The following is a 27,086-nucleotide window of genomic DNA, read 5'->3' as shown; positions in this document are numbered from 1 at the left end:
CCAAAGACCCATGAGGTCTGATGTGCCGCCATTCTCTGTGTGCTCATGACAAAGCCAGCTATCAGCCTTTTCCCCACTGAGAACCTCATGCTTGCAGACCCTCCCTGGACTCAACCTGCCCTTGTTTCCCTCCTTGTTCCACAAAGTGTGTGGCTGTGGTCTGGCCCAGTCAGGCTTCTTCTTCAAGAACCAGGAGTACATCTGCACGCAGGACTACCAGCAGCTCTACGGAACCCGCTGTGACAGTTGCCGGGACTTCATCACAGGCGAGGTCATCTCTGCCCTGGGCCGCACCTACCACCCCAAGTGCTTTGTGTGCAGCCTGTGCAGGTGAGCAGGTGGCCAGGAAACAGAGGGCCTCTGTGTGAGCCCCAGAGAAGGGGAGGGTGTGGCTTTCCCCAGGCAGATCTGGGGCTCATAGGGCTTACTCTGGGTATCTGGATTTCAAGAACCTAGAGGATGAAAGGATCTGATAGTGATTTTCAAACCATTTAGCAGATGAATCCTATTGGCCACATACACAGTCTGATATGAAATAGTAGTTTGTCCTGTGGTGGAGGCAGAGTGAGGATCCAGGCCCCATGCTCAGCCACCCACTTCCCTTCAAAAGGCCCCCAAGGACCCACTGAGTAACCCTCGGAGGTCAGTTTGGAAGTTCAGGTCTGGCTCAGGCTCCCACATCCTTAAAATAAGCCTGTGTGTTTCTGGTACCACCTCCTGTGGCAGGGTGACCCTGACAAGTTACTTCCGCTCTTTAAGCCTTGGTTTCTCCCTCAGTAATAGGTGGTCAAAACCATCGCAATCTCAGTGAGTTTTTATGGAGAGCAGTGAGATGATATGTTCAAAGACTTTGGCTCAGTGACTGGTACACAGTGTGTGTTTTTCTTATTTTTCCCATTTTCATGGTAACATAGCCACCCTCAACTTCTCCAGTGATCAAGAGCTCTTCCCTGCTCTCTTCCCCACCCCAGCATCTCAATCCCTTATTAATTTAGCAAATGTATATTAAGGTTCCACTGCATGCCAAGAACCACATTAAGGAAATGAAAAAAAAACAATAAAACCTCAACCTTGTCAATAAATATGTTAAAATTTAATGAGAAGTTCTGATTAAGTTATAAGTAAAGCATGATTCATGTATATATTTTTTTCAATTGGGGAAAGAATTTATAATTATTCTCCCCATGAAATAACTAGTTAGTTACTACTTGGAGTAACTAACAAATCTGAATTTCTGATTGAGACTAATGGCAGAGTGTGCAATGAATGTAAAACCCCAGGCCCAGAGTCCTGGGATCCAAGACCACTGGAGGTCAGAACATAAGGTCTATACGGTACAAGGTGAGGTTTTCGTCAAGCCCTGTAGAATGAGGTGACTCTCGAAGGTCATGCTGTGACTCTGCCTTGAATGAGTGGCTGGGTCACAGTAAGAACACGGGTCCCCAGACTCCTCCTGTCCTGGTGTTCCCTCTATCATCCCACAGTGCTAACACAAGGACAGTGGAGCCACTGGAAGCCTTTGTCAGGGGTTACACTCAGAGTCCATAGGACAGGTGTCCCAAATTTCAGGAGCAAGAGCAGCCACGCGATGGGATCGCCAGTGCTGGCAATTCTTTACATGATTTATAATTTAGTGGGGGGAGCCAGAACATATACAAGCTTGAAACTCTTAGACTGGGGAAACTGAATGAATACAGAGGAGGGGAAGACGTATTTGTAGACTTATAAACATCCCATATGAGGGTGGGGTTTAGAGAAATGTCTAGAGAAAGAAAGGAAAAAACATTGGCAAGTTTGGGAGTTGAGTGAGTTCTGGATGTATGGAGAGAGATCAAATGTAGGAGGAAACTACTTCCAGGAAGAGGAGGGAGCCTTCTCCCTCTTACAGCTGAGCCAAGCAAGCTCAGATAAGCAGCATACTTTTGCCCAGTGTCAAGTCAGATAAATGGCCCAATAAGCCTCCAGTTCTGGCCTCCTGGCCCCTGAGCGGTTCAGTCAGCCTGTCACTGGGAACAGCATTTATATTTGCCTGGTGCTCGAGAAGGAAAGCTGAATGTGTTTACCAGACTGCTGTGCGCACCTGCCATGTCAGGTCACCAGTCACCTCAGAATCCCATAAATAGGCACTGACTCTGCCTCAACCCCCTTGCAGGAAGCCTTTCCCCATCGGAGACAAGGTGACCTTCAGCGGTAAAGAATGTGTGTGCCAGACCTGCTCTCAGTCCATGACCAGCAGCAAGCCCATCAAGATCCGTGGACCGAGCCGTGAGTCCTCCCCACAGTGCACTCCAAGTCCATGGGCGTTGTCTCCCCAGGTCCCCTGTCCTACACCTCAGGCCTAAAGAGAAACAGGAGGTTCTGTCCCTGGAGGATTCCTGACGCTGACCCAGTTGGCACAAAGCCCAGACACACGAGCTTCTGAGCACAATGCAGGGAAGGCAGGCTGATCGCTGTGAACAGTGGTGGCTGGTCCTGCGTATCAGCTTGGGTGGGTCTCTTGTGGGACTAGCTGGGTTCCTGATTTTAGGTCCCAAAGGCACCACAGCAGGGTCGATCAAGTATTATATCACCAGTGATTCTCAGTTTTGACAACTCCGCTAAGGAAGAATTTGCAGACATGACTCACAAGTAAGGAAGTAGGGAGGGTCCTGGAAGCAAACCAAAGAAAGGCCTGTGCTCCAGCTTCACCGAATGTGTTCGGTGGATCACCACATCAGGTTCACTCTGCACCTTGTGAAAATATGATTTCTGGGCTCCTCCCACACACACACCCAGGGATAGAACAGAGGCACTGACATTCTTAGTAATTCAAGTAATTCATTTGCTGCTGCTAAAATTGGGAATCACTGTCTAGGGATGAAGGGCACACCTCCCATGGCATCATAGATGTTATGTCTATCACCAAACTACAGATGTGGGGGGAAAGTGAATATCGAGGGTGTGGCCTGGAGCAAGCCTCCTAATTTCTTAAGTTCATTCCACTCAAGTGTACCCAGCGATCAAGTGTCTTAGTCACTACTCCCAGATAGCCTTGTGGGGCGACTGACTGCACACACCTGCACACACGTAGACCTGGCCCCCCGATCTCTGTAAGCCATGCTGGGCTCCAGCATTCTTTTATGTTATATGACACTCTGGCAGACCTCATCAAGAGAATCAATGAAAACCCATTAGCCTCCTGGGCTGCACCACACTGCAGGATTGCAGGGGTGGGGGGGCTTCCCACAGTGGCTCCAGCAGAGTCAGCACATTGGGGGCCTCATCCCACCAAGGAGGATGAGCCGTGAACACCCCAGTCAGCAAGGCTTAGCTCCCAGGGGTCCTAGTAGAGTCCACCCAGATGTGGGCAGCGGAAGGGAGGGACACAGGAAGGCTCTCTCCCTTTCCCACCCTTCCTTTCAGTCCAGTCTGATCTGTCCCTGGAATGTGCAGAGCCCTTCCTCCAGTGTCCTTGTTGGTGTTCACAAGAAGCTGGCTGCTCTGAGAGGTTCTCATCTCAAGGTGGCTGAGCGCACACACGGGAATCCTTCCTAACTCCTTCCAGGCCTCATCCAGAATGACAGAAAGACTGGGAGGCTGGGCCATGGCTCTGTTGCTGATTCTGCTGTGGAGCTCACAGGCCAATGGGCCCACATGCAAGGCAGTAAGGAGGGGGGCGAGTGTGAGTCAGGAAGCTTCCAGCCTTCTGCATGATGCAAAGTGGTCACATAGCCTCTAGGCTCAGTTTACCCAGCCATGAAAGCAGGATGGACTTTCTTATCCACACGGGAGGACTGTAGAAAGCAAGTATACTGCATGCAGAAATCTAGCTGACAGTAGCTTGTAAATATAAAGTGAGGGATGTTATTGGCATGGAGGTTTCACGTAGAGAGCAAAAGAGCAGTGGGAACGAGACTGTGAATGAGTTTTACTTTCCTCAGGTTGTGCTGTGTGTCTCTCTGTGCAGTGGGGTCTCTGACAGGTGGGAGTTTTCCTCGGTGTGGGTGTCTCACATGAAAGCATGTTCTGGAAAAGGAACTCCTAAGTGTCTCCACCATATTTTTGCACACTGAGAGGTAGAAAAGGGTGAGGAGAAGGAAGGAAGGGAAAGAAGGGAGCGAAGAGGGAAGTGAGCAGGTGGGTGGTTTTCAGCGGCAGCACTCGGGGTTATGGCTCATCTCATCACTTACAAAGTAAAGACACCCATCTGTGGATCCACAGTGCATCATTTCATACAATTACTTTCTCCAAGTATGGTCGCTGTTCATCTTGAAAATACAAGGAGACCTCCTGGCTAGGGAGGATGCTGGAAGGTCTCCTGAATTCTAAAGGAAGAAAGAAAAGAAAAGCCAGATCCAAGAGATTGCTAAGAAGAACAAATTGTGGAAAAGGAAAAAAAATAACCTGGTTTTTAAACTGCAAGAGTGTGAAGTGCATCCTTGGAAGGTCAAAAATATTTTGGAAAAAGCAAGAGTGGTGTTTACTCAGAAGGCACTGTGACGAATACTCAGAAACTGTCAAGAGGAATGGATTGTGTTACCACAGGAGGAAGAAATATCTCCTCATATACATCCCGGAGAAGAGTCAACAGCAGCAGTACAATCCTCATTACTACTCCCGTCCCCACCGCCCTCACCCACTGCTAACAGCGATTGACTGTTATTACCAGGCACTGGACAGGGCCTTCACCACCACCATCATGTTATCTCCACCACCATCACCACCAGCTCCCTCACAACCCCCAGTGCCACCCTCACCAGCATCACCACTGGCAACACTGATTATTACCATCATCAGGCACTGCACTAAGGCTTCCAGAGAGAATATCTCACTTAATCATCACAACAACTCTACAAGGGAGATGAGTGATTGTTTTATAGGTAAAGAAAACAATGAACATAAATGACTTTCCCAAAGTAACCCAAATAACAAGACATGAGACCAGGCTGCCTGGCTCAGCAGACTATCCCCATATTATTCTACCCAGAAACGTGACTGCTAATTGGGAAGGGTCCTGTCTTCCTGGATTAGTTGCCTAGACAAAGGTGTGTAGCCTGCTGTGACTCACAAAACCTAGTTATTTTTGCCACGCTACGTGGAATGAATGGCATAGTCAATGAAACTAAAAATGGACGCCTTCAGAGGGTTGAGGAACCAACTGAGGAATCTGGGAGGGACAGGTGGTGGCATCATACTTTCTGCCAGCTGGAGATTGTAATTTTGGAATAGAGAGGGACATGTGAGGATTGGCCAGCTGGCTCTACAGAGACCAGTTGAGGATAAGATGTGGTTTTCCTGAACCTGCCCATGACACCAGACCTGTGGGCTCCCAGATTGGATGCCTGAGGCTCCACCCATGGTTAAGAATGAATGGATGACACAGCGGGATAGAAAGTTCCAGATGAGTATGAAACCAATGCCATGAAGGACCCCGTAAAGTGACATGAAAAGAAAAACCACATGGCGAGGGTGGGCCAGGATTCTCCAGAGGAATAAGCAGGAGCATTTCATACAGCTTCACATCAGTGACTGGGCAATGCCCAGAATGTGGATCAAAACACAAGTCCGTGAGATAATGACAGCAACCACAGATCAGGTGAGCGTTACCTATACCAGCCTCACTGTGGGGAAGACATTCAGAGGAGGATGCCTGGGCTCAGAAGCTACACGACTCTGTTCTGTAAGACCCACTTATTCATACACAGGGAGCTGAGACTGTCACCTCGGCCAGCTTCTGTCATTCACACCAGCTTCTCAGCCCACCTGTCAACGACTGCTCTGTACCAGCTCCTAAAGGTTTGAAGTCCACCGCACAGCTATCACTGTAACTGAGAAGGACGGCTCACATTATTAGGACAGGGCTATGCAAGTATGCTCTTATTAAATCAGTTTTATTGAAAAGGTGAAAAATTGTGTATCAACTCACACTGTGCCTTCCTGCCTGGAACCCACAAGTGAATCTGATCAGTAGATGACCACATCGAGGGAAATGTAAAGAAGGAAGGATAGGAGAGAAACTGTGCTCAATCTTTAAATAGTGAAGGGCAGAGCAAATTATTCTTAGTTGCATCAGCAATGGAGCACAGGAGTCAGGCCTCGGCTCCACGTAAAGAAGATGGCCATGGTGGCCGTGCCTAGCCTGATACTCGATAGCCTTTCTCAAGATGAGCTGAATTGACTCCTGGCTGTGAATGAGCAGAGAATGGTGCCCACCTGTCAAGAGTACAGCACATTCCTGCACTGACTGGGACATTTGACCAAATGCTCCCTGAACTGGAGCCCCGGTGAAATTATTAAGTCCTGTGGGGGCAGCTCCAGAGACAAGCTGACCTAGAAAACTTGATTAAATGCCTGCAGCAGCTACACTGAGGTTGGGCAAGTCACTTCAGATGCCTGTCTGTCTATAAAAGGGACAAGGGGGCCTGACCTTTCCAAACTATCATGTTCTGAAGCCTGTAATTGTTGGGGGTGGGAGAGCTTAAACTCATTCCAGAGAAAAGAAAGGGAAGGAGATAAATTTCCAAACTCTGCATTCTCCCAGCCTCCATCTGAAGGCCTGGGACTGCAAAAGTTTTGCAGTTGGAGACCTCCCTGCTTCCAACCATGTTAGAAAGGCGTAGATAGCCAAGAGGCGGGAACAGGAGGACCAGACCCACACAAACACTTCATCAGGGCCTAGGCCCTCCCCACAGCCTGTGGGACACACTACCCTTTCAGACAGGGGAACACATCAGCTCCGCTCACAAGACTGGCCTCCAGCTGGAAGAAAAGCTGTCCGGCCAGGCTCCTCCAATTTTATGCATAGTTTTTCTTCCCACTGCTCCAAAGTGTGCCTTCGTCTTTAGGCACCAACACAGAGGTTTGTCCTGTGGTAAACTTTGCCCTGTGACCTTCTTCCTTCAAAGTGGGCCATCCGGTCAATGAGGCCTGAATTCCCAGAATCTCCCAAGTACCTTGGACGCTGGCTCCATTTCCTGTCCCAACATTCATTGAGCAACAGTCAGACTGCTGGGCCAAACACACACACACTCTGCTGGCCCCAGCATGGGTCCAAGGTGACAGTGCTAGGGAGCGAGAGCATATTTCTGGCATGGCACAGTCTCATCAGGCTCTAGCCCTGAATTCCTGAGAAGGCAAGTGTGTGGCAGATAAGCAAACAGGAAAGGACTGGGCATGAAAAATGTTCTTCTCTTCCTGGGTTCTGTAAGACCCACTCACTCATACCCCAGCAAAAGTGCTTTGAGTTCCTGCTATGTGCTTAGCACCATGCTACACAAGGAAATAAATACAGCCACAACACATAGCCCTGGCCCCTGCCATCGAGTAAGTATACAGCCTAAGAAGGGAGAAAGAAAAACACAGCCTGTCCCAAGGAGCAATGCTTCTCAAATTTTACCGTGCACAGAAACCTCGTTAAAATTCAGGAGGTCTGAGAGGGGCTGAGATGTTGTATGCTGTGAGCTCCTGGTGATGAAGATTCAAGGCCAAGAAGAGGAGCATGAGCTTAGTTGAGGAGGGGCCGAGGAGTCAGGGGCCATTTTGGATGACTGGTGCCTGGGACAAGAAGTAGGAAGGTCTTTCCTTTCACAGAAGGGACCATGGGCCAGGGCTTTGGTGGCCTCTTCCCTCTCCTGGTAGAGTCTCTGGGAAGCTGCCAGCGCCGGCACTGGGGCACCTGCAAGCAGACCGACGTCCGAGGAGGAGTTCCCTTGACACGGGTGTGAGCTGAGGGTGGGAGGTCAGGGGCCCAGAGGTTTTTCTCAGCAGCATCTCCTGTCTTTGCAGACTGTGCTGGATGCAAGGAAGAGATCAAGCACGGCCAGTCACTCCTGGCACTGGACAAGCAGTGGCATGTCAGCTGTTTCAAATGCCAGACCTGCAGTGTCATCCTCACCGGGGAGTACATCAGCAAGTGGGTGTCGGCTCCCACCCCACCCGCTCCTGGGCCTCTGCATCCTACAGGGCCTGAATCCCCAGCGTCCCCTTCTGTCGGCTGCCACACTCGGACCACAGCAGCTCTCTCCACTTGTGGGCACCTCCCGTGCTGTCTCCTCCGCCCAGCACGCTCTGCCCCACTTCTCACCACTCGTGTCTTCACTCTCCTTCCCTCTGCCTCTGCTCCCCAATCACTCACCACCTCCACTCTCATCACAACCCTCAGCCTGCCCTGTGTTTCCTTCACAGGAGCTACCCCCATTCATAATTATACATCTCTCAGTTGTAACTTTTTAATAGTGATGATAATGCTCACTACCACTTACTTCTGAGCTTTTGATGTTCTGGTTACTGAGATACGTGGTGTCTGTTTCCACAGGGCACTGAGACTCAGGGGGGTGAGTGACTTGCTCCAGAGATGGTGTTTACTCTCTGTCCCCATCAGGACAGGAGTTTTCTTTTAGTTGCCATCGAATTCCCCTGTTCTTAGCATAATGCCTGACTATAGTCCATCATAGCTGTTGAATGGATTTAACTGAGAAGAGAGGAGAAAATGGACCCATAAAATGATCAGGATGGAGCAGCCACCCCCACTGAGAGATCTGCACCCTGGAGCTTTGGATAAGTCCCCCCTTGTTGCTAGGCCCGAGGGACCACATGTGTTTACTCAGGTACCTAAAATCAGTTATGAGCACAGACCTTCTTCCATGCCCTGACCCTTTCTGACTATAGATGCTCCCGAGCCCCACTGTGGAACTCAATACCAGAAGATGTGAGCGTGTAGAGCTGCCACAGACATGGTGTCTGCTCTCAGGACACTCACGGTGTCTAACAAGGGAGATAAGCTGTGTGCATGAAGAACGAGGGCACCAAGAAGTGTGTGAAAAGAGCTCGTGAGAAGTTTTATTCATTAAGACCTTTGTTCAATCATAAGTGACAGAAAACCCAATTCCATCTCACTTAAAAGCAAGAATTGGAATTTATTGACTCACAGAAATGGAAAAGTCAGAGACACACTGGCCTCAGACACAACTATATCCAGGGAGCTCTCTTTCTCTCTGTCTCTCCTTCTCTCTCTAACTTTCTCTCTCTCCCTCTCTCCCTTCCTCCCCCACTCTCCCTTGTTGGAGTCATTCTAAAGCAGGCCCTCCCCAAATGCTAGCAAACAAGATCACAAGCAATGCCATGATTTTGCACCATCAGCGTTTTTCCCAAGATCTCCAGCAAAAGTCCTATGGCTGCCTCTATTTGGCTACCGTTGGGTCACGTATCCATTGCCCACTAGTCACTAGCTAGGAAGACCCAATCCTAGAGCCAGAGAGCAGCTTTTGGTAAAGGCCCACAGAAACTGAGAGTGGAAAGGAATAGCCTCAGGGGGAAACCAGGTACGGTGACCAGCTGAAAGGGAAGCAGAGGCTAGCCATGGATCCTGACCAGTGAACAGCACTTGCTCATGCCCAAGGTGCAAGTGAAGGGTGGTGAACACTCAGAAAGGGGGAAATCACTTCTAACTAACAGGAAGCAGAATCTGTAATCTGTAAGCTCCTTGTGGAAGGTGGCAGTATTGCCCTAGATTTTGAAAAAGGGGGTATGATTTGAAAATGCAGCAGAGAGCTTCTAGGCAAAATGCTTAGCCTAGCAGGGACAGGGAAATGGGAAGTGTTGAACGTTTCCACCATGTTTGGAAGCTCAAGTGTGCACACAGGGGAAGAAGAGTCCCAGACTTGCAGAGGTGAGCCGAGGCTGGGTCACCAAAAGTCCTAAAGACCCCGTCAGTAGGAGGCTGGCATTCTTCTCCAGGCCTACCAAGTAAGGAATGTCCTTTGTAAGTGGCCAGCCAAGTATCCTTGAGTCTGGGAGCCTACATCAGAGTTCTCCAGGGAAGGCAGGGTCTTCTCAGAATTCCTCTCAAGGAGGCCCATCCCAGACTGCTCACCACATCTGGTGCCTCTGCAGTCTGGCTCTTAGCTCCTCACCTGGCTGCGGGAGAGGGGCAGGGGCTCCAAGGCACTGGCTGTGGCACCAGATGCCCAGGATTGAAGCCAAGCCTGTGTGACCTGGGCCAGGGACTCTCAATCTTAGTTTCCTCATTGTTAAAAATAGGATTAGTAAGTAGGAATATATAAAGGCCCAGAGATCCATGCTTAATACCTTTTATATTTATTTATTTGTGTTCATTTGTTTGTTTATTTATTGGTGCCAGGGATCAAACCCAGGTCCTTGTGCTTGCTAGGCAGGCAGCAAAATCACTGAGCTAAATCCCTGCCCTTCATACCTTTTAAATACCCAATAAATATTCACTTTACCATCTGCCTCTTTTCTTTTTTGTACTGGGGATCGAACTCTGGACCTTGCCCTTGTGATGCAGGTGGCAGAACCACTAATCTAAATCCCCAGCCCCACCATCTGCCTCTTTTAAGAACTGTGTATATTTCACATTGTCTGAGGCCTCCCCAGCCCAGGGATCTGCTGAAGTTGTGTTGGTTGCTTCACTGTGTCAGCCTTCTAACAAATGACTTTTCCCCCTACAGAGTTACCCTCTTGCACCCACAGAGTGAGAACAAGTTCTGGCTTTGTAGGCCCCACCTCACCTCCAGACCTTTGTCAGGCCTCAGCCCTTGCCACTGCTTCTCCTTCAAATAAACACTGGCTGCCCTGTGTCCCATTAGGGCTCCCAGCAGTCCCAGGGTGGCTTCAGCATTGAGATGCAAAAAAAAGGCATGTCTGCTCTGTGGGCCTGTTCGTGTCTGAGCCAGATTCTCTTATACCCAGAGTGGGAAAGTGCCCCTCTCTCTCCTCAGACTTCGGAATGAGTCTTTACAGGTAGATGGATCCCACAGGCTATCCTGAGCTCACTGAGGCCCCCAAACTCTATGTCAGCCCCAGATTAATGAGCACCCTGGTGGCCACTGCCATTGCTGCGAACACACCAGGGGTAGGCACTGAGCTAAGCCCCAGGAGGCAATGGACCCATCACCTTTAATACTCATCCACCCCTGGACAAGAAACCAGATGACCAGGGCTTGAGACCTAGCTTTAGGTCATCCTAAGTAGCCAAAGCTGAGTCACCAACTACTCCATTCTCGGGGTTTTTTTTTTCATGAACCCACTGGGAAACTAACAGCTGAATGCTTATTAGGCTGCTGTAAGGATTAAGTGCAATAATCTGCGTGAAATACCATCAGAGGATGTGGCACATGCAGGCAAGAAATACCAGGGGTTTAGTAGTAGTAGGGGGTAGGATAGGAATAATTAAGAGCAGGCTTGTCATTTTGTCTGCTAGGTTGTAAGCACTGGGTAGAAATGGAATACCTAGGAGGGGTTCAGAGGAGGCTACCTTATCTACTGATCCCACAGCACAACCAGATGGTTCTTTCACTAGAGGTGAAAATTTTTATTAAAGAAGAGCCTTAAATTGATCACACACATGACCTCTCCAAGGCAAACAGGATGGGGCTAGAAGGAGGGTGAACACTTTTCTCTTTATGCCTTGAGAATGCTGTAGTATATGCAAATACTATTACCTATTCCAAATAAAGCAAAACTTAAGTTCTAAATAAGTTTCAAAAATCATCCTCCAAGACAAAGGGAATAGAATGGGTCCAGAGAATGTGTGCAAAGCGGGGAAAGTCGAGTGGAAAACGGATGCCCCAGTCCAGCAGTCTGGAGCAGGGCTTCCCGTTCATGCTTGGGGAGTGCAGCAGATGCAGACTTCTGGACCCGCCCCAGGGATTCTCTGACTTATAATATGAGGGGTGTCGGAAGCGTTTGCATCTTAAATAAGCTCCCCAATTTCTTCCAATCTTGGCCCAGTGCCCCCATAGGCTGCAGGTCCCGACCACTCGCTGATCCTCTAATTTTCCTCCTGCAGGGATGGCGTCCCATACTGCGAGTCTGACTACCATTCCCAGTTCGGCATTAAATGCGAGACTTGTGACAGATACATCAGCGGCAGGGTCTTGGAGGTGAGTGTCTGAATAACCATGCAGATGGGTGAATGTGAACGGGGTGGCTTGTCCACGCAAAAAGCCACCACGGAAGAAGGGGAAACACCCCTTCGTCCACAGCCTCAGCCTCCGCCAGCTTTGCTTGCTACCTGACCTTGCAAGGTAACCTTGCTCTGAGATCTCTGAGCACACCCAAAATGAGAGGGTGGACAAAATTATTTCTGGTTCAAGAACTGCTGGGCTGGAAAAATCAGTTGCTTCTTTGGATCCAGACCCAGACAGTTCTGGGAAGTGACAATGGGGATTTTCCTCCTAGCCATGCCTAAAGATGGAAGGGTTTTTGTTTTTTTAACTGTTTGGTAATTGTGCTGCTTTAAGAACCAGCTTGTCTAGCAGCTCGCTCCCTAAGCCCTTCTTTGGCTGGTCCATCACCATGGCAACAGCTCTCCCTCCCGGCCAGCCCAGGTGGAGCTGCGAGCTCATTCTGCCCATGGCCAACAACCTGCAGCACTTTGCTGAGCCATTGCCTGTGCCCTCTGTCCACATCCCGGTTCTGTGCCTTCCTTTTCGCACTCCATGGACCTGGAGGATTTCATCTCCTACTTTGGGATCACCCATTTTGAAGAATTAGAAACAGAAAAGAATTGTGTCCAGAGGGAAAATACTAGTCTAAGAGTGAGGACAACTGGGATCTAATACCATATTGACTCTACTGCCAACTGATTCTCAGATGTGGGTGATGACCTTCACATCGCTAGGCCTTGGTTTTTCATCTGACAATGCCTGAGGACTGGCAGTCGGGGGTCAGCCATTGTGAATAATGACTCATTCTGTCCAGTCTGACCTGTGGCCACATGTGGGCTCTGCAGGAGAGAATGCAGCAAAGGAGAAAGGACTCTCCAGGGGGCTGCACTGATGCAGAGCTCTGAGGATGAGGGGCCTGCATGCAAGAGCAGGCCGAAGAAAAGCTCAAGCCAGGGGAGCAGAGGAAAAGGCCAACGTGGCTGAATTTTGTAAACTGAGGATCAGGGAGGCTGTGGAATGTCACAGAGAACATGTCACATAGGACTGTGTAGATCATGTGTAAGAGTTCGGGTTTCATACTAAGTACACTGGAAAGCTGCTGGAGATTTTTAAACCAGGGGGTAACATGATAGGGCTATGTTTTTAAAAGATCACACTGATTGCTACGTGGAGGGTCGATTATAGGAGTAAGAGAGAAAAAGATAAACAAATCCACCAAACATCTCCAAGGGGTACTAGGGGGTGCAACACAGAGAATGAGGCTTCAGTGCAGGAAGGTTTATTAGGTCCAGGTTTCCAGGGCCAGGATACAAGGATGAGGAGTTTGCATGTGATTCACTTCGGAGTGTGGAAAACTTGAGAAGTGACCTGATCAGAGCTACACTCAGCAAAGATGATGTTTCTGTGCTCATGGGCTAAATCTGAAAGAGGGAAATAGGAAAAGAGTGACAAGGGCAAGAGCTTTGTCTCCCGCGTTATGAAAACAGAATTCCAGTAACTCTGCAACTGAGGGGCAGCTGAAGGAGAAAAGGTCAAACGTTCCAAAATATCAAGCCTGGGTGTCAGAAACCCCAGGGTCTGCATTTGCAGCACAGGAGATGGCAGGGAGACAAGCGGGTCTGGGCAGAAATGTCTGGGGGGATGGATTGTGATTAAATCCTGGGGAGGTTTTGAGAAAGCAGTCAGAAATATGAAGCAGAACTCAGGTCTAAAGGAACCAACAATATCACTAGGATTTGAATCATAATACCAGGGAATACAGTGGTCATGATCTTCAAGACAGGGGAGAGGGAGAGGGAGAAGAAGACGGAGAGGGAGAATCTCAGACAGTGGTTGACTACAGTTGGCAGAAAGAGATGAAGGGTTATCAGAGGAAAAAGAGGGACTCTGGGGGACGTGGGGGGACAGGTGATGCAGGGAAAGGACAGTTAAGGGTTACGGTGGCTGGTTGTGCCTGCCAAATTGAGGAAGAGGAATCCAGCATCCCAGGGGTCAGTGGAATGGGAGATCACAAAGGTTGGCCTTTCTTTTAAGAAGGGAAGAATTTTGGATACACAGGGCTGCATATGGGAAGTTGTCTCAGCATTTCCAAGCTGCTTTGAAATTCTCCAGGGCGATAGTTCTTTCCCTGCTGGCATTGCTGTTTAACATGGTAACAGTCTCTTCCTCCAGCAGTTGTGACTGGGTTTTGATTGATTCCATTTGTGTGAGGCTCCATTAGCATCTCGGACTTATTGATTTCTTTTTCTTAGAGTTGGAAGAGACTTTCAGCAATCAACTAGTTCAACATCATTTTACAGATGAGAAAAATGAGACTCAAGACAGGAAGTGTGTTTTCAAAGTCACAGAATATCTGGTAAAGACAGGTCAAATCTGGGCTCCTGTGTCCCACGTCGATGCCCACTGTGCTCAGCCCCTCAGAGGTCTTTGAGGTAGCATAATGATTACAGGGAAACAGACTTGGACTCAAACTTTACCACTTCTAGCCATGAAGCCTTAATCTAGTTCGTTTCACTTCTTCCAGGTCTCAGTTATTATCTATTTATAAGGATTACTGCTGCCCTAATTTCAATTCTGATGAATTTATGCTGTTTCTGGGAATTGAACCCAGGGTCTTCCACTGAGCTATATCACCACACCTTATTTTTTATTTTAAGACAAGGCCTCACTAAATTGTTAAATTCCTTGGGCTGGGCTCAAACTTTTGATCTGCCTGCCTCAGCATCCCAGAGTGCTGGTTTTACTCACACACAACCAGGCCTTCTAATAGATATGTTAGTTGGGGGGCGGGGGGAGCTGTCATTGAAGGAACTATCTCTGAATGATGCTGAAAAGAAACTGCATTAGGGGCCAGGGATTTAGCTCAGCGGTTCGGTGGCCTGCCTTGCAAGCGCAAGGACCCAAGTTCAATCCCCGGTACCCCCCCACCAAAAAAAAAAGAAGAAAGAAAGAAACAGCATTAGTCCTGGAGTAGTTCCGTCTTCAGGTCCTTATGGATCCGGTGCCAGAATAAAATCACTTGGAAACACTGACCATCTTAGAGGCTCCACTTTCTTCTGCATCGACTTTATTCCCAGGAAGGCTCTTCTTTGCAATGGAGACATTGGACACCACCAGTCCCTTTAGGCTGACATCCTACCAGCCAACATCCCCCAGGAGAAAGCAAGCTTCTCTTTCCTAAAAGCTCAGCAAACATCCCAGAGCTGACTCTCACTGGACACTTTCAGGCCCATCTCTGACCAGAAGCTGTGACTGTAGAATTAGAATAAGCTGATGAATGGGGTCAGCACTACCCAAATGTGTAGACTGGTGTGGGGGTCAGGTAGCCCACCAGGGACAGACTTGGTGCTGTTCCTAGAGGGAAGAGAGAGAAGGCTGGGAGGCAGCTACCTAAAATAGGGCCAGCACAGTGCCAGAACACCACTGGCACTAAATCAACTGTTTCTTGTCTTCTCACCCCAGCCCTGCCCTTCTCTCCTCAGGCCGTCCCATAGTCCCTTCCTTGGTGACAGTCAATATTCCAAGTGCCAGTCACCACCCTTCTTTTCTTGTCCATGTCCCCACCCAAGAGAACCGTGATTGGTCTTGGTACTGCATTCCTAACCTTGGTTACCATTTTCAGTGCTTTCTGGGTACCAACTCTTTCCTTTTTTTTCATTATTTTCTTAATTTCAGTTTGTTAACAGGTGAAATGGTTCACTTTAGCTCACTGACTTGGTTTTTTCTTATGTTGGGTACATGCTGCCCTCCTTTCTGTCAAGTCACTTTCTACATGGTCCATGGCTAGGGTTGCTGAGATAGGCACAAAGCCTCTTTTACTATGACAGGGTGTGTGGGGGGTGACATTTAGAAAGAGGCTGTTTCAGTTTTGCCAAGGTGCTGTTTCTACTCTGGAAAAAAAGGTCTATAATTGAAATGATAAAGAGACACAGAGTAGGAAGAGGCTACTAATTAAACCAATTATCCTTGTCATGGCACAAGAGAGTCAGTCCCATGACTCCCTAGCTTAGGAAAATAGCAGACTCCTTCTCAAGTCTGAACATAGTTTGCTCAGATGATGACAAGGACATTTTCTCTTTGGTGGGAGCCAGCCACCAAGAGTGATAAAAAGGGATACTGGAGATTTTCTTTCCTGTTGTAAAAATCTGCCCCTTTCACATTCTTACTAAGTTTGTAGCATAAATTAAGCATTTCTAGAATAAGCAATCCAATCCTAACAATTTGCATCCCCAAAAGAAGTTTAGAAATAGGTCCTCTTATTGTGCTACTGTAATTTTTTACTTGAAAGGAACCTATTAGCATCAGACCAAGCTATGGTTTGGAGGGGGCAATTCATGAACCCCAAATCCATCAATTGCCCTTAGATATTTCCTGTTCCCCCCAAAAAAACCCTGCCCTAACATGCGAAATATTCATTCAGAGTCAGCCCTACCTTCCAACCCAGGTGCTACACCACTCTAACCATATAGAAATCCCGGAGCCACTGCCCAGGGCCCTTACACCTCAAGTCCTTTCATCTGGGGTTTTAGAGTCAGAACCAGCAGCATGGAAGTGTGCACTGGGCTGGTGACTGCGTCCTACAGTCCGACCCCAGTGCTGCTACTGGTTTCTGGTGAAACCTTAAGGCACAACCTTCTCTGAGGCCGTTTATTCCCCACACAGAAGAATTTGCAGGATGCATCCATTTTCATTTTTAATTTAAATAGTTGTGGGGAAGAAAAGTGGAAAAAGTGAAGGAGACTCACAACCAAATCAGGGTGGGCTGGGCTCAGAGTCAGTGCACCCATGTGGGACAATCCAGACTGAGAGGTAGGGGTCCCCAGCAGGTCCTGGACTTTCAAGCACAATTATTTGTACACTGAACCCCAAAATCTGTCTTTTACATGCTGCTCTCACAGTTTTTGCCATGTCTGAGAACCATGTGTACTCATTTTTACTGAATACTTTAATCTGTCTTTGCCATATTGCAGGTAACCTAAAAATGAATGCAGTTCTAGCTAGATTCAGTTGCTCATGGAGGTTACAAGCCCCTACACATTTTTTTTAACAAAGGTAGAGTAGTATGTTTTGAATAGATATTAAAGATGCACTGGCACCAAAGTGGTATTCCCTCTTTAATAAAACTGGAAAAATCCATAGAAGACTGAAATGGAGATTTTTTTTTTCTTCCTTGAACCAGTATTAATAAAGTTCCCAGTTCCTGTACCACTTCAAATCACTTCAGGTACCATTAGTGGTAGAGGCCCCAAACTTGGGGAAATATTGGAATATCCTCAAAGCAAGGCTGTTTCCTCATGTGGAAATAAGGAGGTGGCAAGAGCAGCCTCTGAAGGGCCCTTTTCCCAGCAAGTGTCCAGGAAGGACCTGGAGCTGCCATTAGGGACAGGATGGAAGGAGTCACCAAGCTTGCTGGGTGGATGCTCATATGATTCTAACCCTGCTCCCAGTAGCCCCTCAACCAACCATAGGGCCGTGAAGATGCCAACAATACCAACGTACCCAGGAAAGCAGCCTGTGCCCCCTGGACAGCAGCCCCAGCTCTGACATCCTGTTTTGTCTCTTGCTTTTCATAGGCAGGAGGGAAGCACTACCACCCCACCTGTGCCAGATGTGTACGCTGCCACCAGATGTTCACCGAAGGGGAGGAGATGTACCTCACAGGTAAGTGAGTCTGACCCTCTGTAAGGCATTCCAATCCACTCGTGACTGGAAAGGAGATACAGTCTCCTTCCATTTCAGTGTTACCTTTGCAACTGGCTTGTCCTCAAAATTGAAATTAATTCTCCTCTCTCTGGGTGGACAGGGAAAGTTGTTGGTGTGGCTAATATGAAGTGACATGTAATCTGCCTTCCGTCCCTGTGGGTCTCCACCCGCTGCTCAGCTGGCCTGCTTCCCTGGCAGTGCTCTGAGAAGACTCCCCTGGCTCTGCCTGGGGTGGGAAACTGGGCTACACAGGGCCAAGGGCATGCCTGGGTTGCAGAGTCTGCCGGTACCATACAACCTCATAACCCTCCACCCCGTCCCATCCCTTCTCCCTGGCATCTCAGGACATCACAGCAGCTGCCCTCAGGGCTTCAAAGGCTCTCAGAGTACACAAAGAGGAATGGAAGGCACCAGCCATACCCTAAAAGTAAACCAGGCTGCTATTTCCCAGGATCCAGCCCTCTTACCTAAGGACTGCCCACGTCATCTGATTGATCTCCAGGTTCTGCTAAGTCCCTATCCTCTGCCCAGCACAGCCCAGTGCTCTTGGCTCTGCTCCACTGAGAAGTCTTCCCGGCCCCTCCCTGCCCACAAGTTTAGGTGCACTCAGCCCAGCAAAGAAGATCATCTCACCAGAGTCCCAAACTTCCTTTCTAGCCTGGAACATACCCATTACTTCCATCTACTCATTCATCCCTTCAACAACCATTTCTTGAACCCCTACTGTAAGCAGGCTCTATACCAGGGGGATTGTGAGGACCCCCGCACCCATACAGTCCAGTGACGGATTAGTGCCAGCGTGGTGAGCACTCTGAAGGGGAGCAAGATGAGGTGGTGAGCACACTTGATGAGCACACTTGATGAGATCCTGGATGAACGGGCGTTAACTGGCATCTCCATCTGCAGGCTGCTATAACAAACTACCATGGCCTATGTGGCTTATGAACCGCAGAAATGTATTCCTCACAGTTCTGGAGGCTGGGAATCCAAGATCAAGGGGCTAGTAGATTTGGTGTGTTTTGAGAGCCCACTTTCTCATACATGGTGCCTTCTTTCGGTGCCCTCACAAGGTGGAAAAGGCCAGCAACTTCTTGGAACTTAATGAATAAGGGCACTTATCTCATCCATGAGGGCTGCACTGTCATGACCTGACCACTTCCCATAGGCCCCACCTTCTCCTGCCATCATCTTGGAGGGTCGGATTTCAATATATGGATTGGGGGGAACACAAACATCCAGACCACAGCAACTGAACAAAGAGAGGAGGAATGGGGTTTGCCAGCCTGGGGAGACAGAATCCTTAAATCTCTGAGGTGGGTGAAGAAATGGCAAATGTGTGAGGCCAAGACTGAGGCAAGGTGGACCGGGGAGACAGGCAGGTGGAGTCTGGACTGGGCCTTGTGGATGGTGCTGAGCCCCTGAAATGAACGCAGCTCTTCCCATTGTCCTCTTTCACCCTTCCTGGGTAATTCTATCATGCTAGACCCCATTCAAAAACTACACACTTTTTAAACACCCCAGGTTACCCCATCTGACATCCTCCCTAAATTCTCATGGCTCTTTGTGCTTGGTCCCTCCGGGTTGGGTAAGAGTTGTTGGTCTTCTCCCTGAGTTCCCTGGCTCCTGGTATTGGCCCCTCAGCCCTAACATTGGCCCCCCCTGCTCTCATCAAACAACTGATCACTGCTGAGTTGCTACAGCTGCTACCCCTGCCCATGTGTTTGAGCAGTGATCTTGGAGAGTAGAGAGAGACCTTCTCCCAAGTTTTCCCAAAGGCAGCTCTGATTCCATGGGGCCAGTTATAAGAAGTGTGTCTTCTCATCAGGTTTGTCTAAGCCACAGATGCCCAGTGCCAGGAGTTAATCTTAAACTCTAATGAGTACCCTGGGCCTACAGCAGAGTTTCTCAACCTCAAATTACTGACATTTGATGTGGCTAATTCTCTGACGTGACGATTGTCCTGTGTACCACAGCTTATTTGGTAGCACCCTGGGTCTGTACCCACCAGATACCGGTAATAAGCCCTTTCCTATTTTGACAACCAAAACTACACAGATATTCCCAAATCCATCCTCACTTGGGACCCACCGGCCTGGAATATTCAACAGAAACCTTTGCCATTAGTGGCAGTTCTGGAACAGGGATTCTACGTTAGCTTGGACAAGGAGACCATTTCTAAGCTTCTCTAACACAATAACTAGTTACTGTTTGTACTCATGTGCCTCTTAGAGGCAGAAGGACCCAAGCAGTTATTCTAAACTGCAAAGTGACTACCCACATTGTATAGTTGGGAAAAACAGGCCCAGAGAAAAGAACAGACCTAAGTAAGAACCAGAGGGTAAAGGGACAAAGCAGGACTTGGCCTTGGCAATCTCCTTCCAGGACCCTGTCCACCTGACCTCTTGAGGCCCAGGACCTGGCTGCTACTCAGGTCCCCGCCCCTTGCAAGGAGCACCAGCCCCTCAACGCCTGGGTCCCCCAGTGATTTCCTGCTACGGGAGCCTGTGTTACACATCCCAGCAAACTACACAATGTCCACATGGGCCCCAGCCACCCTGGGGATCTGGAGTTTGCATTTGGTTGGGAAAAGTGCTGTGCAGTCTTCCTTCCCCTCCTCTGATAAACTCCTCTCCTGGTGCTAGTCCTGCCCTCTCAGCCAGATTCCCACCCGTGCTTCAGTAGGACAATCAGCATCTGCACCTTCCCGCCTGAATTCCCACTCTCCATCTGCCTCCATTTATGCTTTGACCCAGACTGCCTTGCTGTGAATCCTGGACCTACTCCTTACTCGGTTTTTTATCTTGGGCAAGTCTCTTAACTCTCTGAACCTTGATCGTGTAACCTGTAAAACAGACAAGGACCCATGTGTTCATTTAAGAAATGGCCATTGAGCACCTGCTGTGTATCTGGAGCTGTTCTAACAACTGGAGCTGCAGCCGAGAGTAGGTCAAAGGCCCTGCCCTTGTGGAACTCACAGGCTCATGGATCAGGAGCTTTACTCATCCAACTTCACCCAGATGCTGAAGGAGTTAAGTGATAGAGTGAACAGCTCTGTGATCATGAGAAAGGCTGCACCATCAAACCTAAGGCAGACATGCCTCCAGGAGGTGGGAGAGATCCTTGGTCGTGAAGAAGGGCTTGTCACCCTCTCATTAATTATCCCCATCCCTACCCTCCTGGCTCCTGAGAGAGTAGGAGTAATTGCAGGGTGATCAAGGACCAGCTCAAGGGATGCTGAGCGATCCTGGAATGAGGAGGCTCAGGCCAATTGAGTCATGCTGACTTGGGCTGTGGGTGTCTTATGGGGGTGGCAGCACCAGAGTTTTCTGCTACAGCTGAGATGGGCCCTGGCCATCCTCAGAAATGGCAAGAAAACCCCCTCCCAGGCAACAAAGGAGTGGGAGGAGCCAGCCGTGTGCCATAGCTCCGGAGTTGGTGTCATCACTTCCACTACGGACTGGGACATTAAAAAGTGACTCTTTTCTCTGGATCTCCTCTTTCCCTGTCAAATGAGCAGGCCATCACTGTCTCATTGATCACTCCACTGGAGGCCTCACTACACTCCAGGCTCTCTGTTATGTGTTAGGGGCACAGAGACGAGCATGGCAGGCAAGCTCACTGCTCTAGGGGAGTTTACTATTTGGAAGAGAAGATTGGCATTAATGTGACAGAAGTTCAGGCATTCACTGGCAAGCTGCGGAAAGCACTGTGAAAAGCATTTGGGAACAATGAGAATATGTCACAAGGCCCCTATCTTGTCTGTAAGGCCAGGGAGGCTTCCCTGAAGAAGGGACATTTCAATCCATAGACCTGAAAATGAATAGAAAGTGGAGGTGAAGAGGAAGACTGTGAAAGCCATGAGAGCAGCAGATACAAAGGCGCCCATAGGAGAAAGCATCACACACAAGGTTCGTATGAACATTAGAGGAGAGAAGGAATGTAACGGTGCTGCGGACCTATAAAAGAATGCATAAAAGTCCGAGGAGAGAGACAGACAGGAACAGAATGTGTGTGTGAGCACGCCTGCAAAACTTAGCAACCCAGTCTCATCAGCTCCGTAGCTGGACAACCTGGTACTGGCAAATGGTCCTCAGGAGATTCTCTGGCCAGTTTGTCTGTGCTTTAACTGTGGCACGATGGCTTTCCAAAGGGCTCTCATTGGGAGAAGTCTGATGTCTGTCTGGAGGAGAATTTCCTGGCAAGCTGCAGAAGCTCCAAGAGACAAGAGCAAGTTTTCTTTCATTTGTTCTAAGTCCTGTTGCACATTCAGTCTTTTAACTGCTTTTGTAAAGATGCCAGTTATCTAATCTGTTTGTTATCCAAACCCTTCATTTGGTCTTCACCAAGAAATTAGGTCACTGATTTTTGTGCAGCAGAATAATAGCTAAAATGCTGCAGGTTTAGGACAGAACTTACACCTAAATCTCAAAGGTTACAAAGGCTGACCCCATGAGAATTTTTCTAGACTCCAAACATAGTCTGTGAGATAGATTTTTGCTCTTTTTCTAAGTGTGCCTGCACTCAGGAAAAAGGGGAAGATAGATTCATGCTCTTCCCTTCTGTCTGCATCAGATACCACTGCCTACCCCTCAGCATCCAAGTCCAAGGACCTGAAACAAAAGCTCAGCTGCACATTTTAAAAATAGCTCTCTGTTATCATTTGTATATTCAACTAAAGACCACCAGGTAGAAGAAAATCATTTATGAGCCAGGCATAGTGGTGCACGCCTGTAATCCCAGCACTTGGGAGGCTGAGACAGGAAGATCACTGTGAGTTCAAGACCAGCCTGGCCTACATAGTGAGTCCCAAGTCAGTCTCAACTACATAGTGAGGCCCTGTCTCAAGAAAGAAAGAAAGAAAATCATCTATGAAATAATCCTGCTACAAATACTGTTCTGCTAATGACAGCATGGTAACAAAGTGCAGGTCCTGCTAGTAATAAAGATGTTAAAATAATAATGATCAGATGCCATAAGCTCATATTGCCTAAGGATTTATTGTGTGTAAAGTATTATACTCAGAGTTTTAGGTGCTATACCCCATTTTATCCTCCAAATTATCCTGTGAGCTAAAAAGAAAATTAATATCCTCATCTTAGAGCAGGTCACATCACTTGGTCAAGGTTAACTAGCCTGTCTTGATTGGGTTTCCTTAAAACAGTATTCTTATGTCTGTTACTGAGTTCTTTAACTATGGTTCATAATTGGCCTTGTAAATTTTATGAATATCCTGAAATTGTGTGCCAAATTTTGCAGGTACGTATGTTTCTCTAGGGAGAAGATCTATAGCTTTCACCAAATTTTCAGAGGGATCCACAGCCCAAAATAAAGACCCTTAGTCCTATGTTAGTACAAATCCAGTGTAGTGCCCTGAGGTGTGCTTTGATAATCATAAGATGCCCTTCTCTTGGATAGCTGTGTCTATTTCAGACCACATTTAATTTTAGTTCAAATGATACGAGGTCCTAGTGTCAGGAAGGGTGTCCTCCTGGCACAGCTGGAGGTGCCACTGATATTTAGCAAAGACCTTCTTTCTTTCGGACGCGTAACTCAGAAAAAGTACGCTGAGCTCATACACGCCCCGGTGAGGTGCCTCCCACTGTGACAGGCTGTGGCTCACGAGCCCTAAGTCAGCTATGCACCTTATCAAACCTCACTTTCAGAGGTACTGATGCAGTATTGGTTGCTATCATCTCCTAGTTTAGGTTATTACACTAAATTGGATCTCTCGACTGACAGCTTTGATTGTAGGAGTTATGCTTAAAAACTTTAAATCTTATGTTTCCCCAATCCTGCTGCGTAATTTTAGATTCTTCAAACATATCCTTGTTCCTGTACTCAATTGATATTTCCTGAAGTCTGGCTGTACCAAGCATATTTCATTTTAAATAGAGTACATTTTAATTTTTGATGAGCTGTCCTTTTTTTAGACGTTGAGGGTTACCAAGCATCTTAAATCACACAGACAATATTACAGTATAGTACCTACAAGTCATGCTTCTAAAGTCTGTTTCCAGCTTGTGCTCTCTGGTCACCACAAATTCAGGACGATGTGGCCATTTTCTCGCCAGTTACGTGTCACATCTACTTCACCAGCCAGTCTGTCCGTGTTGGTCAGAATTAGGTTCAGAGTAGTAATTTCCCCGGTTGCTACCTCTATTTTTCTGAGAAACGAAATTGCCTGAGGGGCAAGGCAAGAACTTGTCAGATATTCAGATTTTAGCTCGATAAGATGTTTTATTAGTCTGGACTTTTTAGGTGGCAGAAACCTAAGGCAAACCACGCTAGGCGAAAGGGGACTGATGGGCTCAGGGGACTGAGAAGCAGCAGGGAACAGCAGAGCTGCGGCTCCCACTGTCATCCAGCAGTTCCTTTTCCTGACTCTTTTTTTCTCTTTCTATCTGGCCTCATGTTTTCTTGCCCTGGTCTGGGGCCACCATGTTGTGGGAAGAATAGAGCCAGCCCTCAACCGGCTGTCTAGAGAGGCAGCCGTCCGTGGTGGGCTCAGCGGAGAAGTCCCAGAGACTCTGACGTCCCTCCTTGAGCCACTTGCCCAGGCCAAGGCAGGGGGGCAGCAGCGGACAAGCAGGCAAGACATTCATGCTCCCATAATCCATAAGTGAGGGGTGAGACTAGGCCCACGGCACAAGGCTATTGTGAGGCTCCAGGAGCTCCTCCCGGTGCAGGCTGAACCAAGTGCGAACTTCGAGGTCAGCTGTTGGGGCCCCGGATGCAGCCTCATCAGCCCTGGCTACTGCTGCTGTCACCATCACTACTTCGAACATTTAGATAGGGCCCAGCATATGTGCCCAGTAAAGGTCAATTATCATTACTATTCTTTACTTGAATGCAGTTGTTATAAAATGTGTGTGTAGCGCAAAGCCAGGCACAGGCACTCTAGAAATGTAAGAGAAATAAGGGTACTTCATGCTCAGCACACACCAGGTCCTCAGTACGTCATATTACTTCCCCAGTGTTCCTGTCAGAGCTATCATCTCTCCTGAGCCATAGGCACCCCAGCACTGCCTGTCTCTTCTCCCCGTCCTGCCTGATGTCCTGCATGGTAACCAGCTTCATAGGAACAAGGCACTTTTTCTCTCCCTACTGCTTTATTAAGCTTCAAGCCAGTTCATCCTGCCAGCTCCAGGCAAGCCAGCTTTACCCACTTCTCCTGAGGTGCCCTGGTGCCCGGGCAAAGCCCAGCCTCCCTGGAGGGTTCACTGGCAACCAAATCAGGCTCCTGTTAGCGACTCAATTGGTGCAGCCAGCTCCCCATTAGCTGCCGTCCTTCTGGGTCCCCCGAGCCCTGCTGTCAGGGATTAGGGAATGAATATTCTCCACCTAAACCCCACTGCGCCATCTCTCTGTGCCTCCTTTCCCATTATCTAAACTAGCACAATGATTTGGGGGAGAATGGGAGAGGGCGCATAACTGTAATAACAATAAAATAATTACTGGTTACACAGGTGGACACTCTTCTAAGTGCTGTACACATACTAACTCACTACTCCTTAAAACAAACCTACAAGGAAGATGCTGTCTCCAACCCCACTTTATAGATGTAGAAACCAAGGCACAGAGTAGTGACTGAGTTGCTGCAGAAAATGCAGCCTGTGATGCAGTGAGTGATGTAACAGGATTCAAACCTCTTAAGAAAATGATATTAAATAATTCATAGAGTTCCCGATGCACAGAGAAGATTGCAAACATCTCGCACGACTTTAACAATGGCATTGCTACTACACAACAACTCAACAGAAGAGCTTACTTGGCTCCTTCCTGCGGGGTCTGGACCTTAGTGACAGGAAGAACAGAGTACCCTCTAGTGTGAAAAAGCAGCCCATCTGCTGATGGGCGTGGGCAGGAATTTTCTTTTTTATTGAGATAAAATTCACCTAACATAAAATTAACCATTTTAAAGCATACAGCTTGGTATCATTTAGTGTATTCACAGTGTTATACAACCACCACCTCTATCAAGTTCCAAAACGTTTTCATTACCCCAAATGAATTAAGCAATTGCTCTCCTTCACTCTCCCTTCCCTTCGTGTCCAGTAATCACCAGCTGCTTTTTATCTATAGATTTACCTATTTGAGTATTTCATGTAAATTCATGTGGATGGATTCATGCAATGTGTTCTTTTGCAACTGACGCCTTTACTAGCATGTTTTCCAGGTTATTTATGTTATAGCGTGCATCTGTATGTCATTCTTTTTATGATTGAATTATACTCTCTTTATGGGTAGACCTCATCTGAATTTGGATTTTAAAGGAGCAACTCCAATATCCTAACCAGTCCATGTCACAGATGTGGTGCTGTCATCATAGAGGCAGGATGCTGATGAACCCCGCCCTACTGTGGTTCCGAGAGATCTGGAGAGGAAGCCTGATCGAGGAGAATTCCCTGGCTAGGATCAGAGGACAAAATCTCAAATGTCAACATCAGTGAGGGAGGAAGGCCGGAAGTTAAGACACTGGGAGGGACCACAGGAAGGGTCATGGCAGCCTGCAGTATCTAAAAAAGTCAGACTCAAAACTGTTTGAAATCAGTGTTGACCAAACAAAACTTTTAGCCTAGCTACTTTCAGTCATCTCAGTCACTGCTGTCTTCATAACCCCTGCTGGGCTTTGGCATGTTTTCAAAAGGTTTGGCAAATTGAATTTCAAGGTCCAGCCAGAGAGGTGGGTGGGTTCCTGAACATTAAAGAAAGGTTAAATCCACCTGAGGCATTACAGGTGTGGGGTGTGTTGTCATCAGTCAGATAAGACTGCCTGCTGGCTCAGCTCAGGATGAAAAGCAGCCCTGACAGCAGCTGAGGAACTGTTCCAGCCATTCAGATGGCCTACCCTGGGCCAGCTGAGACAGAAACAGCTGATCCTTCACTGTTGTACCTCCACAGTGGGCTTCACCTGCAGAACCTAGACTTGTGGGTGACCATATCAGAGGACAAGTGAGTGCGACTCGTGAAATAAGGAGTCCAGTGAGGGAAACAAATGTTGCACTCATAAGATTTTAGAGTTCTATCTTGTAAAACTGGTTTTGGTATCCCATGACATTCCATGCAAGCTCACTACCCCCAACTGCAACCCCAACCCTATGTCCCAAAGAAACAAATCTGGAATGTTTCTAGTATTAGCCCTCTGCATCGTGCAATAAGAGTCATAAAACCACCTGGGTAGCTTTGACTCAGATTCTCAGGCTCTACCTCCAGGAAGTTGGTGACAGTGGCTCTGCGGGGGTCCCAAAAACCCGGGACTGTCAGAGGTAGTCCTCGGGTCACACTTTGACAAATCCCAATCTAGTGAATACTTCCCTAGTCACTCAGTTTGAAACTGTAGCTGTCAAATCATGCAATGATTGTACTACATATCCAATTCTGAGTCAAGCTTAGAAAATCCAGCCAACCTAAGATAGAATTTCTTATTTCTTTTGATTATTTTCCACTCAAAGACTATTACTGAGAATCTTCAGTTACTGCAGATATATATATATATAT

General features: G+C 48.0%; 1 protein-coding gene across 6 annotated transcripts in view; it reads left to right on the top strand.

The window, feature by feature from the left end:
• The window catches only part of Ablim3 (actin binding LIM protein family member 3), a 106,521-nt gene that overhangs the window by 50,499 nt on the left and 28,936 nt on the right, over positions 1-27,086 (top strand). For all 6 annotated transcript variants that reach the window (XM_010627124.1, XM_010627123.1, XM_010627122.1 and 3 more), the window contains exons 3-7: positions 147-330; positions 2,153-2,265; positions 7,765-7,891; positions 11,786-11,879; positions 17,459-17,546. In XM_010627124.1, the coding sequence (XP_010625426.1) occupies positions 147-330; positions 2,153-2,265; positions 7,765-7,891; positions 11,786-11,879; positions 17,459-17,546 (606 nt within the window). The remainder of the gene's footprint in view (positions 1-146; positions 331-2,152; positions 2,266-7,764; positions 7,892-11,785; positions 11,880-17,458; positions 17,547-27,086) is intronic.

Source organism: Fukomys damarensis, unplaced genomic scaffold (genome assembly GCF_012274545.1).
Source record: "Fukomys damarensis isolate Sample0158 unplaced genomic scaffold, DMR_v1.0_HiC HiC_scaffold_3, whole genome shotgun sequence".
Lineage (NCBI taxonomy): Eukaryota > Metazoa > Chordata > Mammalia > Rodentia > Bathyergidae > Fukomys > Fukomys damarensis.
Note: the sequence above shows the minus strand (reverse complement) of the source record. Positions and strands in the feature narration are given on the sequence as shown.